The following is an 18,355-nucleotide window of genomic DNA, read 5'->3' as shown; positions in this document are numbered from 1 at the left end:
TTTTTTTCTAGTTAAACTATAATCCATTCATTCAGTGAAATAATATGTGATCATTCAAAGGATGAAATACAAATAAACAAAATCACTGGATTTCCAACTTTTAACAAGTACCATTTTTTATTAAATGTATTGGCGTGGCACTGGTTAATATGATCATACAGGTTTCAGGTGTGGGTTTCTATGTTACAAGATCTGTATATTGCACTGTGTCCCCATCACCATAGATTAAGACCCCTTCACTCCCACCCCCTTCCCTCTGGCAACAGCCACACCGCTGTTTGTGTTCATGAGTTTCAGTTTTGGATCCCACATATGAGTGAAATCATATTGTTCTTAGCTTTTTCCGACTTATTTCGCTTAGCATAATACCCTCAAGGTCCATCCATGTTGTTGCAAATGGCAGTATGTCATCCTTTCTTACAACTGAGTAGTATTCCGTTGTGTATATGGACCACATCTTCTGTATCCAGGCCTCTCTTGCAGGACACTTTGGTTGTTTCCATCGAAGGCTCATCTTTTAAAAGCTCCTGTGAATGTTTTTAACTGGTGCCCACCCAGCTGGCCCTTGGTCCCTTGCCCACCTGCCATTCACCCTTCCTCTCTTGCTACCAGGGTTACACAGTCACAATGCAACCAAGAAGTCCGCCCCACCCCAGAAGCTGAGCAGGAGGAAATAAGGAGGGTAGCTGAACACTCCTACCCTTGGATTTCTTGTTTTGTGGGGGAAATAAACTCCTGTTCCTTTAAGGCAAGGAAGCACTACTGGCAGCAAAACTCATTCCTAACTGAAGCTTACATTGAACTTCTATCGGTACTCACTCTGTGCCAGGCACTTCACGCAGCGGTTTCTATGCATTTCCCTGTTTTATCCCCACAAGAAAATCCCGTGTGGAAATTTAAGTTTTTGACCCAATTCTTATGGGTAAGCTCATTGATTTGGAGAATTTAAGTAAATTGGCCATATTCAGACTGTGCCAGAGAGCCAACCGTTAGACCAGGCCTGATCCTGAAGCCTAGATATGGGAGGGGGGAGCAAAAGTAGGTTTACAGTTGTGAGTACCCAAAACACAGTGTATTCTTGTATTATTATTTATTCATTATTGTATTATCTTCCATACAAACAATTTTTGCCCCACCCTGTATTAATCACTAAAGCAAACAACTTAAGGTCCAATACAAATTTATCATCACAGTTCTTAGTCACCTTAACCAAGAGACAGAACTTAAAAACATACAGTAAATGGTAGGCATTACTACAGGTAGCTTAGTCTAACACATCAATGACAGGTAGTCTAACACATCAATGACATAGGTTTCATTATTTCTTTTTAATTAGTTCTATTCTTGTCGAAGATATTAATTTTAATGCCTTCTTATGTTTAACTAATATATATATATACATATATATATTTATATTTGGGGACTACAGTAATATATACATATCAGAAAGTAAAAGAATGCCATTTTAATCTGCCCCAAATTACAGAATCTAACTAATTACTTGGTTGATTTTCGGTTGGGATTTTTGATTAGGAGTTTTCATTTGCTTTTGTTTTTCCCCTCCAGCTTAACTGAGCCTAGTCATTAAACTGAGCTTCTTTTTTAAGTTGAATGTAACTAGTTTTAACAACACAACATTTTAAATTCTGCCTTTCCCTTAAGGTTTAGTATTTCTTAAAGTCTGGCGAGGCCCACGGACGTGCACATGGCAGATCTCTTCTGTCCGTGCATGCACTTCATTGTGCCACCGACTTCCCTTACAAAGTCTAAGTTCAAATGTGAAATGACTGAGAGCCCCAGGACAGCGACCACAAAGCCTCCGGCCAAATGAGACGCCGGTGACTGCACAGGGCTCAGACCCATGAAGCCCTCCTGTCCATGGATTTTAGAAACTGATTTTTTTTTAATGGTGAAAGTGAAATTGCAATCTACTCATAAAACATGACATGCATCAAAGCTTTTCCTTGACCTGAGAAATATGTTTCTCCTCATTAAAAAGCTTTACCTCTCACTTCTAATGATCGCTTCTTAAGATCATCCTCCAAAAATGTGGAGCCGTCCTGTTTCAGCAAATTGAAAATGCAAGCTCTGATGCAATGAGTTCATTCAGCCCCCGTGCTTCCTGTGAGAGGATTAATCAGATGTGTGAGGGTGAGAGTGCACCGGTAAATTAGTTTCAGAGTTCTCACCTCGCTGCATTATAAACGGGTTTGAAAGCTGGAGGGAAAACAGTCACCTGGCCCGGACTAAAGGCTGTGTCAGACAGATGAGTACCTTTGAGTCAGGGCAGATACTCAACGCTGTGAAGGTTGTGGAATCCATGAGGTTGATGTCTGGGACAGAGACTCTCTGACACTCATGATGACCACTAAGACGCTCCATTGCCACCCCTGCCTCCTTCTGCAGAGACCTATGTCCTAGGGCAGTGATGGTGAACCTATGACACACGTGTCAAAGGTGACACGTGAACTCATTTTTTTGGTTGATTTTTCTTTGTTAAATGGCATTTAAGTATATAAAATAAATATGAAAAATATGTCTTTGTTTTACTATGGTTGCAAATATCAAAAAATTTCTGTATGTGACACAGCACCAGAGTTAAGTTAGGGTTTTTCAAAATGCTGACACGCCGAGCTCAAAAGGTTCGCCATCACTGTCCTAGGGCAACGTCATGATATGCCCAGAGCACCAGGAAAACAAAGGCCAGAGAAGAGGACAGAGAAACAAGACTTCGGGTTCAGCCTTATAAACCCTTTTTGGGTTTTTTTAATGTATTTTTATGGAGAAAAAGGGAGAGGGAGAGAGAGAGAGAGAGAAACATCAATGATGAGATGCCTCCCACACGCCCCCTACTGGGGATCAAGTCTGCAACTCGGGCATGTGCCCTGACTGGGAATCGAACTGTGATCTCCTGGTTCATGGGTCGATGCTCAACCACTGAGCCACACTGGGCCAGGCAAGCCTTGTACACTCTTACACAGCCCTGAACCTTCCCTTCACAGTGGCTGCTTTCACGTAGAGGATCCTTTCTGGCCTTCATCATTGTTGTGCAAGCTCTGGGAGCCATAGCAGTGGCTTCGTGTGCCGCTCTTGTTGTCAGGAAGGTTATTGTTGGTTAGCACTAAGACTCCATTGGCCACTGCCCAGTGTGCTTCACTCCGCCTGCCCCACCTTCCCACCCTGAAGGCTGCCATGGTTCTGTAGTGCAGAAGCGAGATGGGGAGAAGTCCTGACCTCAGGGCCCCGCTTCATGGAGATGTCATGATTATCGCAGGGGAAGGAGACCTTTCCGGTGTTCTGTTTTAAGGGTTGGCTTCAGCTTCAGCAATAAAAAGCAGATGTCTTGTTTCTGTGTGGTTGTAAATCTGTGTCTGAGATCTTGTTGGGCTTGAGGGGAATAAGGGAGACTTGCTAGGGGTGGGTTATGACAGTAGTGGGGGTGATAGTGGTGGGCTGGCCCTATCAGAGGGAACCCCCCACCCCTGGAGGTCCGCTGACCTTGCTGAGGACAGTGAGCAGGTGTTGTGCTTGCCTAAGGTCTTGCAAGAGTGGTAGACATGATGTAAGTTCTAGGTTAACCCTCATGCACGGTGCCTTCTTTCTACAAGCACAGTCTAATGTTGGATTGAAAGGTCTCATTATTTATAACAGAGAGCATGGTGTTTTAAAGCGATCTTCCCAATTCAATTTTCTGTGAAACTCTAACTGAAAAAAAGGAAAAAACCCTACTTTTCAGCATGTGCCATAGAAAGGTACAAGGTGGGAATCTCTGGATAACGCCCCTTGGGGTCATGTCTATATGTACAAAAGAGTCCTGGGGGAGGGTGCTGAGCTGAAAAGCTGACTTGTCTCTTTTTCACTTCAGCACGTCCTTGTGAGCTCTTCTGCCGACCCATAGACGGCCAGTTTTCCGAGAAAATGCTGGACGCTGTCATTGACGGTACCCCGTGCTTTGAAGGCGGCAACAGCAGAAATGTCTGTATTAATGGCATATGTAAGGTATTGGGTATGTTTCCTTAATCTACAACTTTATAAAATCATGCTTTTATCAATTCAGGATGTCAAACCCATTGTGGCATTTGCATATGGTCTGGGTTTTATTTTTGGTCTGGGAGGCAAGACTTCTCAGTGTATATCAGAGACACAGTTTGGAACTGAATCGTTTTCTCCTGCTGTCTTCATTTCTTGATTAGTTGGTGGGCTCTGGGATGTTATTTTAGGCATGGGGCAGGACACATTGAAGAAGAACCAAATTAAAGGAGGACTTGTTAGAAAAAGGCAATAGATTACTTCAGTGGCATTAAATTTTTCATTGGTTTCTTGCCAACAGAGTGGTTAAATTTTAGGAAAATCTGAAATTAATTATAGTTTGTATAGTGTTTTTCACAAAGCACTTTTACATTTAATTCTCTATTGATTGCCGACATGATCCTAGGAAGAGAGATGGCATAACAGGTAGCTATAAACAGGTCTTCTGATTTCTATTTTAACTTTCCCTCACTGGCTCCATTCATCACCTCCGCCTTTATGTAAATTACTTGGGTTGATTTGTTAATGCTTTTATGTGTACAACCATTGAAAAAGTCCTTCCAATTGCTCACAGTTTGTTTTGCAAGGAACTAATGAACTCGCTTTGTGCTCCAACACCCAGGCATAAACCTCAGTTTAAAAGAGAAGGTGTTTTGAATCAATGAAAGGAAAACTATGCTATAGAAATACCTAACTCACTGTTAGTAAAGCATAATGGTGTCACACTCCGGCTCCAGGACGGGAACTCATTACCATTATTTATTAGCTCTGTAACCCTGGGCATCTTTCTGAGGCTCAGTTTTCTTTTATAACATTGAGATGTTAATATATATCCTTCTAGCCCTACCCGGATTGGCTCTGTAGATAGAGCGTTGGCCTGCGGACTGAAGGGTCCCCCAGGTTTGATTCCGATAAAGGGCACATGCCCAGATTGTGAGCTTGATCCCCAGTAGGTAGCCGATCAATGATTCTCACCATTGATGTTTCTATCTCTCTCTCCCTCTGCTTTCCTCTCTGAAATCAATTAAAAATATATATATATTTCCTTCTAGTTGCGGTTGTCAAAAAGATTGAATAAGGTCATCTATGTTAAGCCTGTAACAGAGCCCTGGCACACAATAAGCTCTTAACACATTTTATTTGTTTTTTGCAAATAGTTATCGTATTTTTCCTACGGGACCAAATTGCCACTGTAAAAAGCTCCCGCCCACCAATGTTCAGCTCCCTGCGAAGGTGCGCTTACCACCCTGAAGTTGCTTTTTGATTTATTCCGGTTCTGACCGAAGCACCGGAGGCGATATGTTGATTCCCAGGAATGAGTGATGAACAGCCAGACTTAATCAGACTCTCGATTTGGAAAAGCTCAGGCAAAATTCCTTTCAGACTCATTAATTATCACTGTAGCCACAAAGAGCCAAAATTAATTACTATGTGTTAGGCTAGATGTGTTCCCCAGAGTGGGAAAAAGGTTATTTAGTGAATCCAGGCCAAAACAGCCCACCACTGTCCAAATCGTGGTTCTCAGGCCTGGCTGCCCATAATTCTAACAGGCAGAGCTTTTAAACCACTGATGTCTGGCTGGATCTCAACATTCAGAGTCTCTGGAATTTGGGGCCTGGCCATTGATATTTTTAAAACTCCCCATACACAGCTAGGGCTGAGAACTTATTTCACCAAGAAATGAATGGGATGCTAGAATGATCTTTTAGGCCTGAACACCTTTGCATGTATAGTGGCAGCAGCAGCGTGTGATAGAAAACATAGGTATTCTGAATAAAACATAAGGTCTTGGGTGCCTCTCTTAGGACCAGTGAAATCAGTTTAATGGAATATGCCACGTTTTCTCTGCTTGGTTTTCTTTTCCTGGAAACCAGTTAAGGTCTTTTAGAAGGTATAATTACCCACGTTCTGTCTGTACCACACTGAGCTAAGTTTTTAAGCTGAAAAATTACTCAAATCAAATTTCCTTTAATAACCTCTATGCGATTTATCTTCCGAAGATCCAGGTTGTAGACATTTTAGCTTTGTTAGTCTTATTCATTTACTACAGGTTATTTTTTTTTAGAAGGAATTGAACACCATCAGAAAACAAAATGTATACAGTGTTTGTCAAATCCATTTTCTTTGTGCATGTGAAAATATTTATTACATATGCTTTTGCCCATATATTCCACTCTATGTTGAAATTACATTTGCCAACATTTTGGCATGTTAGATATGCAGATGTGGCATGTTAGATATGAATTTGTCCTAGGACAGCGGTTCTCAACCTGTGGGTCGCGACCCCTTTGGCGGTTGAAGGACCCTTTCACAGGGGTCGCCTAAGACCATCCTGCATATCAGATATTTACATTACGATTCATAACAGTAGCAACATTTCAGTTATGAAGTAGCAACAAAAATAATTTTATGGTTGGGTCACAACATGAGGAACTGTATTTAAAGGGCCAGAAGGTTGAGAACCACTGTCCTAGGAGATAGCTATCTGTGCCCCCCCCCTTTTTTTAATTGTACTGAACTCCTAAGCTTATTTATCAAATAGATAAATGTAAACTTTGACATTTTTTATCACAACTCTCCCAGCTCTGCAGTCTTACCGGCTGTCTTATAGCAGCCTGCTCACCTGCCTGCCCTCTCGCCCTTCTCCTGGCACCTAGTTCTTTGACTCTCAGTTCCTTTACTCCTGCCTTTCCTCCCAGTCAGCATGGCTTTGGCTTAGGTCCCTCCCAAGGAGCCCAGATGTCCTGACCTATCACATCAGCTGTCCCCTAGACGGCTCCTCTGAGCCTTTCACCAGCCTCTCATTCCAGGATCCTGGTTCTGATCAACCCAACCACAGCCCTTTTTTGATCTTACTATCAGCCTACTGTGTACTTCTTAAAATAAAAAAGTCCAATTTGTGAACTTGTGCCCTTTCAGAGTCAATATCTTCAACCCCTGCTGAGTCCTTACCCTCATCTGACCACCTTCGTACTGTCCTAAGTCAGCTCCCTCTCTCATTCCTCTTGGAAACTCTCTGGAACCTTCTTTGTTCTCTCACAAGGTCATTTTTTGGCTACTTTTGTGACATACTGAACACCAAAAATCAATTTCTCGTGGGCAGATCTCTCTTCAGAATTTCACATCCTATCTCTTGGCCATCAAAGTTATGATGAGAAAAGTATTATTGCTACCGTCCCACTTTTTAAATGGCAAGACCTGTTCTTTTCAGTTAAGCACGAATCTTTCCTATCTTCACACTCTAAGTTTCATTGGCTGGGAATCTATCTCATAGAACCAGCCATTCTCCCAGTCTCCACCTTTGCCAAGGGACTGTGGAAGGAAATTATGACATTCTAGGCGGATTAGGTCATGGTGCCAGTTAGTATTTAGTTCCCAGTTACTTGAGAATTTATAAGTAAAACAATGTTACAAGCTAAAAGTGAGAATTAGTAAGAATACCTCTTGGTTATTCACTCATGTAGCGCTCCAAGCCTGGTGAAAGACTGGAAGCTGATTTCTCTAATACTCAAGTTACTCCAGTCCAAATGACAGAGTCAAGAATTGATGGTGCCCTAACCGGTTTGGCTTAGTGGATAGAGCGTCGGCCTGCGGACTGAAGGGTCCCAGGTTCGATTCCAGTCAAGGGCATGTACCTTGGTTGTGGGCTCATCCCCAGTAGGGGGTGTGCAGAAGGCAGCTGATTGATGTTTTTCTCTCATCGATGTTTCTAACTCTCTATTCCTCTCCCTTCCTCTCTGTAAAAAATCAATAAAATATATTTTTTTAAAAAAGAATTGATGATGCTCTTCTGCACAGGAAAGCAAATAGTCATCAGAATACAAAGGCAACCTGTAGAATGGGGGAAATATTTGCAAATCATTTATATATGACTAGAGGCTCAGTGCACGAAATTTTGTGCACTGGCGTGGGGGGGGAAGGGTCCCTCAGACCGGCCTGCACCCTTTCACAGTCTGGGAGCCCTCGGGGGATATCCGACTGTGGCTTAGGCCCCACTCCCCATAGGGCAGTGGTTCTCAACCTTCCTAATGCCGCAACCCTTTAATACAGTTCCTCATGTTGTGGTGACCCCCAACCATAAAATTATTTTCGTTGCTACTTCATAACTGTAATTTTGCTACTGTTATGAATCATAATGTAAATATCTGATATGCAGGATGTATTTTCATTATTACAAATTGAACATAATTAAAGCATAGTGATTAATCACAAAAACAATATGTAATTATATATGTGTTTTCCGATGGTCTTAGGCGACCCCTGTGAAAGGGTCGTTCGACCCCCAAAGGGGTCACGACCCACAGGTTGAGAACTGCTGCCATAGGGTTAGCCTGAGGAATGGTGCTATTTCTGTCCTTGGGTGTTAATTCTCTGTTTATCTGGTAAAGGGAAAGTGTATTTCATGACCCAACCTGTTCTTCCTTCCAATTGATTTGAGAAATAAGAAAATTACCTTTGAGAGAGAAGAAAACTACTGAGCACAATTCTTTCCAAACAGAAAAGAAACAACTGGCTAATCGAATATAGTCTAGTTTCCCTCTCTTTACCATAGACATGTGGTCAGGAGCCTAGGCCATGGAAGATGGCAGGCAACAGGGAGGATCAGCTCCATGGCTCATGCCTTGCAGTCCACATGTCATGATTCTTTGTACCTGATGCTGCCGAGCACTGATGCTCTCCTTTGCCAGTGCGGGAGTTTCAGGGTGGGACAGACTTGACCATATTGATAGACTGAGAAGGCGTCATGGAGAGGGAAAGATGAAGATGCAGGAGGACCGATGGACAGAAAGAGCACTGAGAAGGGATTTGGTCCAGTGCACAGGGCAAGACTGTTCTCGGATCAGAGGAGAAATGGCCAGTTCTTCCTCTGCGGCTGGAGGGAAGGAGGTCCGGATGGCTGGGGTCACAGGAGGCTCTGCAGGGTCTGATGGGAGGTCTGCATGTCAGGGATTTCATCCCTCGGACTGCAGTGCTCTCAGCATTAAGCCAGCCTTTCTCTGGCAGCAGCTGGTTCACTGCTGTCCTCAGACAGGTGTCAGGGAGGAATGGAAAGGGATTCAACAACCAAGTCACAGGTGGAATGATTGCCCCACCCCTGGGAAGTCCCCAGAGAGAGGAGTGGCCTGAGGTTTGCACATCTGAAAGGGAGGAGGGACCTGCTGCTTCACCAGCTTCAGTCCCAAAACATTTCATAGTTAAGCCTTAGGAACTGTGTTCAGTTCTGCCTCGGACTCGGGGGAGACCCACCCAGGCTGTCCCTGTATCTCCTCTAAGCAAGTTTTTCCTTTACCTTCAGTGGATGCTTTGGTTGTTTCTCTGCTGCACCAGGAAAAGGAGACATGTGTGCCCTAGTGTATCTGCCCCCAACCCCAGTCTCACCAAGAGCAAGGGGGGAATGGGTAAGGAAAGGGGAAGTCCAAGGTCCCAGGCAGGTGTGACACCTCCTGCTCCTGTCATTCACCGTCCACCCCTTTTCCTGCAGATGGTCGGCTGTGACTATGAGATCGATTCCAACGCCACAGAGGATCGCTGCGGAGTGTGCCTGGGGGACGGCTCTGCCTGCCAGACCGTGAGGAAGATGTATAAACAGAAAGAAGGATCTGGTAACAAACAAACAAATAAATAACTGAAGTGGCAGGGGACTGAGAATGGAGGGCAAGATTGATGGCTGGGTTTTGTTTTTGTTTTTTAGCAGATTGTGACTTTCAAATAATGGCAAAGGTGGATGAATATGTTCATTTTTCTTAATTAGAGGCCTAATGCATGAAATGCGTACCAGGGGCTCTGAGGGCCAAGGCAGCAGCCCCGGCTTCAACCAGAAGGTTATCTGGGATGTCGTCCAAAAAGTCGTTTGGTCTAATTAGCATATTATGCTTTTATTATTATAGATACTTTGGAGATAGCCTTACCAACCCTAAGCCTTCCCTTGAAATAGAATGTCTCAATGACCCTTTACTCCTGCAACTCTTTAATTATTCTCATTTCTGTAAAGAAGGCCCATGAAGATGAGACATACAAGGGGATTTGTTTTTTATCTCTGTTCTGCCAACCACATTTCCCCATTAAAACACTAGATTAGGGGTGAGTAAGCCCTTGGTATAGGTGCATATACTCCCAGCCTTGCTGTGTTGTGTGATGCATAGAGTTCTTCTCTTGGGAACTCAGGTTCCTCATCCTATATAATAAAAGGCTAATGTGGAAATCGACTGAATGACAGAACAACCAGTCGCTATGACGTGCACTGACCACCAGGGGGCAGATGCTCAATGCAGGAGCTGCCCCCTGGTGGTCAGTGCACTCCCACAGGGGGAGCACCGCTCAGCCAGAAACCAGGCTCCCAGCTGGCAAGTGCAGTGGGGGTGGCGGGAGCCTCTCCTGCCTCCGTGGCAGCACTAAGGACATCCCCTAAGGGGTCCCGGACTGCGAGAGGGCACAGGCCAGGCTGAGGGCCCCCCACCCCCCTCCAGTGCACGAATGTTGTACACCAGGCCTCTAGTTTTTTACATAAAGCAGTTGGTAGCCATTCCCTCCCACCTAACTATCCATTAACCGGGATTGCTTCAATAAAGGGGATTATGTTGAAATGCTCCAAAAAAAGGAAAAGACATTAAATTGAAAAGGCAATAGTTAGTAGTTCATATAGTACAATCCTACTTGTTTAAAGGTTATGTCTGTGCATAAAAACTTTATAAGAGAGCCCAATAAACTATTAACTGTAATTCCTTTGCTATAGAGGATGGGGAGGCAGGGTGGAGGGAAATGGAAATGTTACTTTTCATTTGACAGCCCTCTCTGTGGTGGGCTTTTCTGTCATGTGCGAAGGAGTCTGGCGGATAGCTTATCATGGTTCTTTCTAACTCCAAGTCACTATCATTTAATCCTTTGCTTCCTCCTGAGTAATCTTTTGCAAATACATATTACAAATATTTGTTACTTTTGCTCATGGCTACATCTGCTTCAGTTTACATCTCCTGTCTACAAACGTCAGAAGCAGCACTTGCATCGCTGAAAGCTTTGGTTTTAGATTTTGAAGCATAGCCCTTTCATTTGGCAGAACCTACCCATGATACATACTTAAAATTTTGGATTTTTGCTCTTAAGTGGAAAGCAAAAAGCACGTTTTTGTTGCTTTTCCATATAGTTGTCTCGTGTGTGTGTGTTTGTGTGTGTGTTTGACAAGGAATGAGGTGGTAGCCAGTTGGTTTTCTTGGCTGGGAAGCTGTGCCATGTCCTATCATAAAATAGCTGCAGGTAGCTGTACGTCAAAGGCATTTTTAAAAATGACATGAGCCTCAATTGCATGTGGTAAATATTTTCACCGAGTTATTTATAAATTGGTAGTTTTCACTTGCCGTCTCAGCTAAGTGTGTGAGGGCCAAATGGAGTTACTACCAGACCCACATTTTGGTTCCTCTGGATTGGAGCTTCCAGTTGGAAAACGGAGACTGAGGTTGTGGCCTGTACCCAGCTCCTGAGCGAGTCGCTCCTCTGGGCCAGCCTGTGCTTGAGCTGCCAGGACCCCAGGCCACTCTATGTCCGAGTGACGGGGAGCAGTCGGGCACTTTCAGGGACAGAGATGCGGGTTTGCTTGTCAGGCTGAAAACCTAGTGTATGTTCAGTGGAAAATGGGCCAGGATGACCAGGCTCTTACAACCACATTTTTCATAGAGAGGTTGAAGGACTAACAAGTGTTTAGCTTAGAAAAGGGTCAAGTAATGGAATTCCAGAGCTGGGCTGGACATCAGCATCATCTCAGTCAAGCCCCGCCATTGTAAGGAGTTAAATAAATCGATGAATGTCATAGAGCTTGTTGGTGCGAACACAGGAACTAGAACTCAAGTGTTCTGACCGCCCTGCCTCGGTGCTCCCTTCACAGTGCCCTCCCCGAGGTCCACGTCCCCTCCGCTCTATCGCGTGCATGAGGCGATGGTTCTTAGAAGCATAGGTAGGATGAATGTTTAGAGGAAACGTTTCTCTGTTAGCTCCTTTCCTCCCCTCGTGCCGCCTACCATGATAACCAGGAAGCAGGAAGACTGGCTAAATGGATCACCGTCGTTAAATGGGTGTCCTCAGGGCTTTTTTAGAAAGCTGGATTAGAACACATGAGAGTAAAATATGAGTTCATATTTCAGCAAACCTAAGAAAAAACTCTCTCTGATGAATAGACTTATCTAGCAATCTAAAAAGCTGTGCTCAGAGCTGAGTTTCTCATCATAGGCTGTATTCAAGCGCACCAGGGTGGCAATCAACCCAAGATTCCCCCCAGGAGTCTCCTAAGGAATTTACACTGTGATTAAATTACCTCTAAGAATCCATCTTTAACTTGCAGGCAATGAGGGTGAGCCGAAGGACGGATCCAATGCAATGGTAGGATGATTAATCTGGCAGCAGCAACAAATCGGGGAGCAGAGATGCTATTGAGGAGCTAGCTAGGAGATGTAAATTTCTGAGCGATCAACATAAAATCACAGAAAAACAAATGCTGGATCAAGCTCAAAAGCTTCAGAGTACAATCTGCGTTTATTTCACTTCTCCTCGCAAAATTGCTTACATAGTGAGTCACAAAGCTCCTGAGAATTCTGCTCTCGGCCCGGCTCTTTAAAGTTCTCCACACTTAGTACCTCTGCCAATCCCAGTGACCACCCAGGAGGAGGGCAAGGCGCTACATGATGAGAATGAACAAAGTGTCAGGAGCCGACTGTGTTCCGCTGAGCTGGCGTGCCTCCTTCATTCATTGTGTCCTCTCTTCTTAGGTTATGTTGACATTGGACTGATCCCTAAAGGAGCAAGGGACATTCGGGTAATGGAGGTGGAGGGAGCTGGGAACTTCCTGGCCATCAGGAGCGAAGACCCTGAGAAGTATTACCTCAATGGAGGCTTTATTATCCAGTGGAACGGGAACTACAAGCTGGCAGGCACCGTCTTTCAATACGACAGGAAAGGAGACCTGGAGAAGCTGATGGCCGCAGGCCCCACCAACGAGTCCGTGTGGCTCCAGGTAACGCAGAAAGGAAACTGCTGACGTGCACATCCGTTAAATTTTTCCCAAGGTATTTGCTAGGAGACACAACTGAAGAATGCTTAAAACTTCTTTTAGCAAGGGGCAGGGAGGGAAGCAAGATATTAATTTGTACCGTTAATTCTTTATTGACTACAAATGGCTGAAACCCCCATAATGAAGTGCCAGAGCCCTTAAAACCATCCACTGGTGGAACTGGAGAGCATTCTGCTGAGCAAAATAAGCCAATCGGAGAAAGATAAATATCACATGATCTCACTCATATGTGGGATATAATGATCAACATAATTTGATGAACAAGAATAGATCCAGAGACAAATGGCAGGGGAGGGGGCGGTTAGAGAGCAACCAAAAGACTTGTAAGCATGCATATCAGCATAACCAATGGACACAGACACTGGGGCAGTGGGGGCTTGCTTGGGGTGGGAATGGCTGGGGGGGGGTGTCAATTGGGAGAAAAAGAGACATATGTAAAACTTTAGACAATTAAAAAGAAAGAAATGGAAAAAAAATTCCATCCACTGGGAGGACTGATTTCAGTGTCCAGTGTGGTTGACACAGGCTGGTTATTTGCGGTGATCGTTGGCTGGGTATCGATATAGACATAGGTAGATAAGACGTACAGGTGGGAGTAGAGGCATGTTCTCTAATGGCATTTGCTCCAGTGCCTGCTTCCATAACTACTCTAAGACGATGGACATTGTGTAGGATTTCTCTGTGACTGTGGTTTCCAGTGTAAAGTCATGGCCGTTGGGCCTGACCTCTCTCTTCTTGCCTTTTAGCTTCTATTCCTGGTGACTAACCCTGGCATCAAGTATGAGTACACGATCCGGAAAGATAGCCTTGACAATGACGTGGAGAAGCTGCCGTACTTCTGGCAGTATGGCCGCTGGACAGAGTGCAGCGTGACGTGTGGCACAGGTGAGAAGCGGCGCTCTCGCTAGGAGCCCCCGTCAGCTCCAGAATGGGCCTTGGAGGCATCTAGGCCAGGGGTTTGCCATCTGAGCCACGGGTCCGGAGGGTTCCCCAAAGATGGCCCAGAGGACCCTGTGAGGAGTAAATGTACACGCATGGTCTAAATGGAGAGAGAGTTTTTCTCCCATCAGCTTATAGCCTGGTCTTTGTGAAAGGTTTTGTTTAAAGAAAGGGTCCCCTGTGTTTTTAAAAAGCAAAACAGAAAGACTTAAAGCAACCACTGCTCTGGTTGAGGACATAAGGACCACAAAAGTCAAGCAGCCCACCCAAAGACATGCTACACATCATGGCCAAATCCCCCCAAAACCTAATTTCTAGCCCAAATTTGTGAAGTTTTTAGTTCAACTGGGAGAGTAGTTTTCTCGGACAAAGACAAAATCCAGCGTTGGAGAGATTCCTTGCTGTAAAGTGTGAGGTTGGGGTAGGTTTTGCTACAGTAACAAAAAAAAAATCAGGAATTCAGCACAATGGTTTGTTTTTCACCCTTTCCAAGTCTGAGGCAGGTTGGGCGGCCTTACTCAATCTCCAAGCTAAGACATCTGCAATGCATGGTTTCCCAGCGGGCCCCACAGGGGAAGAGAGAAATGGAAGAGGCAGACTGGCTCCTAGTAAGGGGCTTGGCCTGGAATGGACACACATCACTCTGCTCACGTTTCATTGTGGGACTTAGTCCTCTGGGCACGATCTCACTGCACAGAGAGGCTGGGAACTCAGAGGAGCGAGTGGACATTTGTAGAGAACGGCTCTCCCACTGCAGGGCCCCGTGAACTTGTCCAGGGCCCACAAGGGCAGGACTCAGGGCCTTGTGCTCACTTGGGGGGCTTTGATAGTGGTGCCATATGAGAAAGACTGTGCCTCTCTCTCTCTCTCCTTTTGGATCATGTCTCAGTCTGTTCTGGAACTTCCTGCCTCAATAAAACAGGAGGCTATCCACCCCCCTCCCCACTCCCTTCTGTTTCAACATGAACGAGCCCTTTGCATCGCACAGGCACATTTCAGAGCCTGGGAAACACAAGGGAAATGGGCAATTTGTGCAGTGATCATAAAGGTACACCCCAGCTAGCTAAGACATGAGGCCTCCTTACTAAGCGTGAGTCTCAGGCAGCATGTTTTGATACCTCCTGGTCCTTCAGCATTGCCTCTGCTTACTCAGGCAATGATTAACCCTTAACAGCAACTATCGGGCCATTTCAGCCACACGGCCTCCGAGGGTCAGTGAGCTCTGTTATGTGGCAGAGAGGAAAGAGCCTGCCTCCTTTCGTATCCCTCACACACAGAGAATGAAATGCTCATACTATTCCCAGAGAACACACATGGCTCACTGTAAAAATGGAAGCCCACCGAAAACACTGTACTCAGCGATATATTTTCTTGCCTTTAAGAGAGAATTTTCTGCATTATAAAAGTAAGTGAAATACATTATTGAAAAATTAAAAATAAAGTCACCATCCTTCCACATGCACTTTGGTGCTTTGCGTTAGTGCCTTTCAGTATTTATTTTTCTAATCATGGATGTATATAGTGGTGTGCAGATGGATGTATTTGTGTGCCTACACACACATGTTTTCACTGAACACTATAACATGGGTGCCTTTCCATGTGCTATTCAATCTTCAGAGCTCTCACTTTTAGGGATGCATTATATTTCACTGGCCACGCTGTGAGACCTCATTTCCGGGCAGGACTTGGTAAGGTCGTTCAGCATTGCGGTCCCTTAGTGACATTGAGGAGATGTCAGAAATTGTCATGGAGCCAGCAGGCACCGCGGCTGAGCTCCTGGGTAAAAGCGGAATCCTTGTTCTGCCACCTTCCTAGGCCTGAAGGTCATCAATAGTTAAGGCTTTAAAACTTTGAGACGAGGCTGGTCTCGTTTCCTTCCCTTCTCGTGTGAGCACTTAGGTCCTCAGACGTCACTGGAGTTGAGCACGGGGCCACCACTAATGGCTTCTGCCCAAGAGCCTGGCAGACCCTTCCCTGAACCCTGCTCACCCTTCTGTGGGGATATTTACCTACATTGCAGCATCGTGTCTTCTTGGCTTTCTCTTTTTATTTCTTTACATTTTATTATTTAATATTTCTTATATATTTACGTTGTACGTATTATTATTGTACCTTTGAAGCAAAAGGCTATTTAAGCATAAATTCACTAAGATGCTATTTCCTTAGTTTGACGATTTAACAATTTTTATTATCTTTGTTCTAGATCATAAATCCATGTTAAAAACTGGCAACAAAATATTATAAACTTAGCGAAAAATCACAAAGCCAGCCTATTTTCCATAGCCCACTTTTCAAAGGTCATGGGGACCGTCTGTGGAGATCAGCAACGGTCCTCTCTCCATGCTCTTGTCCATTCTTCTGTCCTCTCAGCCTCACTTGCTTTCTCTCCTGCCTTACCCTCAGGGCTGACTTTGGGGTGACCCTGGGGGAATTTAGGACTAGCTGTCCTTCAGGAAAAGTTGGAAGGGGATAGAATAACCACCCATGACGAAAGACTTGCTGAGAAAATTCACCTGAGTTGCCCTTCAAAAGATCAGCCGTGAAAGTCCAACCACTGGGTTATCCGTGAAGAAACAGCTGCAGAAATGGCTTGACCCAGATGCTGGTCTCAATAGGAAGCTTCAGGACTCTTCATTAAACAAGAAAATATTTTGGCAAAAATGCAAGACTGCTTTTGTAAAGATGTAAAAGCCACCCTTTTGCCCCATCGCGTCTCTAATGCTGCAGAACTCCGTCAGCTGTAACACATTCTATCCAACATTTCCTGTTTCCTATAAAACTCGTGGTGATGGCACCATTGTTAGAAAATGGGTCATCACTTCTGATCGTGAGCTTTTCCAGTGCGTGCTCTGTGGACTCCTCGGTTCTGCGTTTTCGGGTCTACAGCACAATGGCGGCTGCACAAAGGGGAGCACGCGTCCCTGCTCTGCCGGGAGCTTCCGGTGTTCCCTCCCCCGCTTGGCTGGATTCTCCCTGGAGGTGACCGTTGTCCCTCTGTTTAAGGAGCATCGTGTTCTGTAGGAAAAAGAAAGTATTAAAAATGCCAAAGACCATGCAACACTCCTTGAGTTGGTTCGAACTGTCCTAAGCTGCCTAGGAAACTCGATCGTGTTCATTGGAAGTAGACACGTGTGGGACAGATGGTTAGGTTTCCGGAAACACCCTTACAGGGGGTATCTGACAGCATTCCTACTAAAGCTCAGCTATCCATGTAGTTTGAGATATGACCAAAACTGTTGATACAACAGGAGAACCATACATGGGGACACATTCCACCCTGTCCCTGGTGTGTGACCATATGTTGATGTGTGACCACATAGTGATGTGTAACAGACAGAATTCGCTTCCTTGCAAAACCAGAGTCAGATATGTTTTTTACTGCCTCAACAGATCTTGGTGCTAATCCATCTGACTTTGTCCACTGTCATTGTCAGGGAAAATCAACCAAGTCCAAATATTGATCTCTAACAATAGCTAGAGGGTTTATATGAAAGGTAGGACTGCATGAAGATAATAGGAGGATTTGTTGAGATGGGCTTAAGCATATGCTATGGGATGAGGGGTTTATCACATACATAAATATATAAAATAAACTTCAAGTGATACGCAGTGGAGGTCGGTCTGATAACTTTTCCGTTGTACTTCATGAATGAACTAATGACAACCCTTAACTGGAGTGGCTAAGTTACTTTTTTCAGTGACTGCCCTGGAGTTTACAATGTACATTTACAGCTAATCCAAATCCACTTTCAAATAACACTATCCCACTTCATGGGTAGCATGAGTCCCTTAGAATAACAAAATCATCCTAACTCCTACTCCCACCCCTTGTGTCATTGCTGTCACTCATGTCTCTATGTATAAGAATGCGTAAGCATATATACACATAAGATATACACAAACATACATAACCAACTACATTGTTGGCATCATTCTTTTGAACAAACTGTTAGATCAATTCGGACCATTCAGTCCAACAGAGAAACTCTGATGCATCCTTATTAATTTTCAGTTACGCACTGGACAGTATGTGCCGGGCTAGTCCGTCTGTCCCCTCACTGCTGGCCCAGCGGATTGACCCAGGCAATGTCATTATCGTCCGGAAGGGGGTTTATTTCAGGTTTTGTGCCCCTTTTTCTCCCCCTGGAGTGAGGAGCGCTGAGCACACTGGTCCTTGTCCTTCATGCGCAGAAGCAAGCCTGTGGGAATGTTTCCAAACTCTGTGCGAGTCACCTGCTCGCTTCCTTTGATTTTCTGACATCAAGAGTTTGCCAAACTACCCAAAGTTTTAATAAAACTTCTAAGTATCTGAGCTTCTGTTTTCAACGCTAC

The 18,355-nt window shown here is 44.6% G+C and overlaps 1 protein-coding gene across 1 annotated transcript in view; it reads left to right on the top strand.

Moving 5' to 3' along the window:
- LOC102432073 (A disintegrin and metalloproteinase with thrombospondin motifs 12-like) overlaps positions 1–18,355 on the top strand; it is a 125,279-nt gene that overhangs the window by 66,354 nt on the left and 40,570 nt on the right. The window contains exons 12-15 of the mRNA XM_006106790.3: positions 3,866–3,999; positions 9,512–9,632; positions 12,783–13,027; positions 13,831–13,969. Of these exons, the coding sequence (XP_006106852.2) occupies positions 3,866–3,999; positions 9,512–9,632; positions 12,783–13,027; positions 13,831–13,969 (639 nt within the window). The remainder of the gene's footprint in view (positions 1–3,865; positions 4,000–9,511; positions 9,633–12,782; positions 13,028–13,830; positions 13,970–18,355) is intronic.

This window comes from Myotis lucifugus, unplaced genomic scaffold (assembly GCF_000147115.1).
Source record: "Myotis lucifugus unplaced genomic scaffold, Myoluc2.0 scaffold_911, whole genome shotgun sequence".
Lineage (NCBI taxonomy): Eukaryota > Metazoa > Chordata > Mammalia > Chiroptera > Vespertilionidae > Myotis > Myotis lucifugus.
The sequence above is the reverse complement of the archived record's forward strand: the minus strand, read 5'-3'. Positions and strand labels throughout refer to the sequence as shown.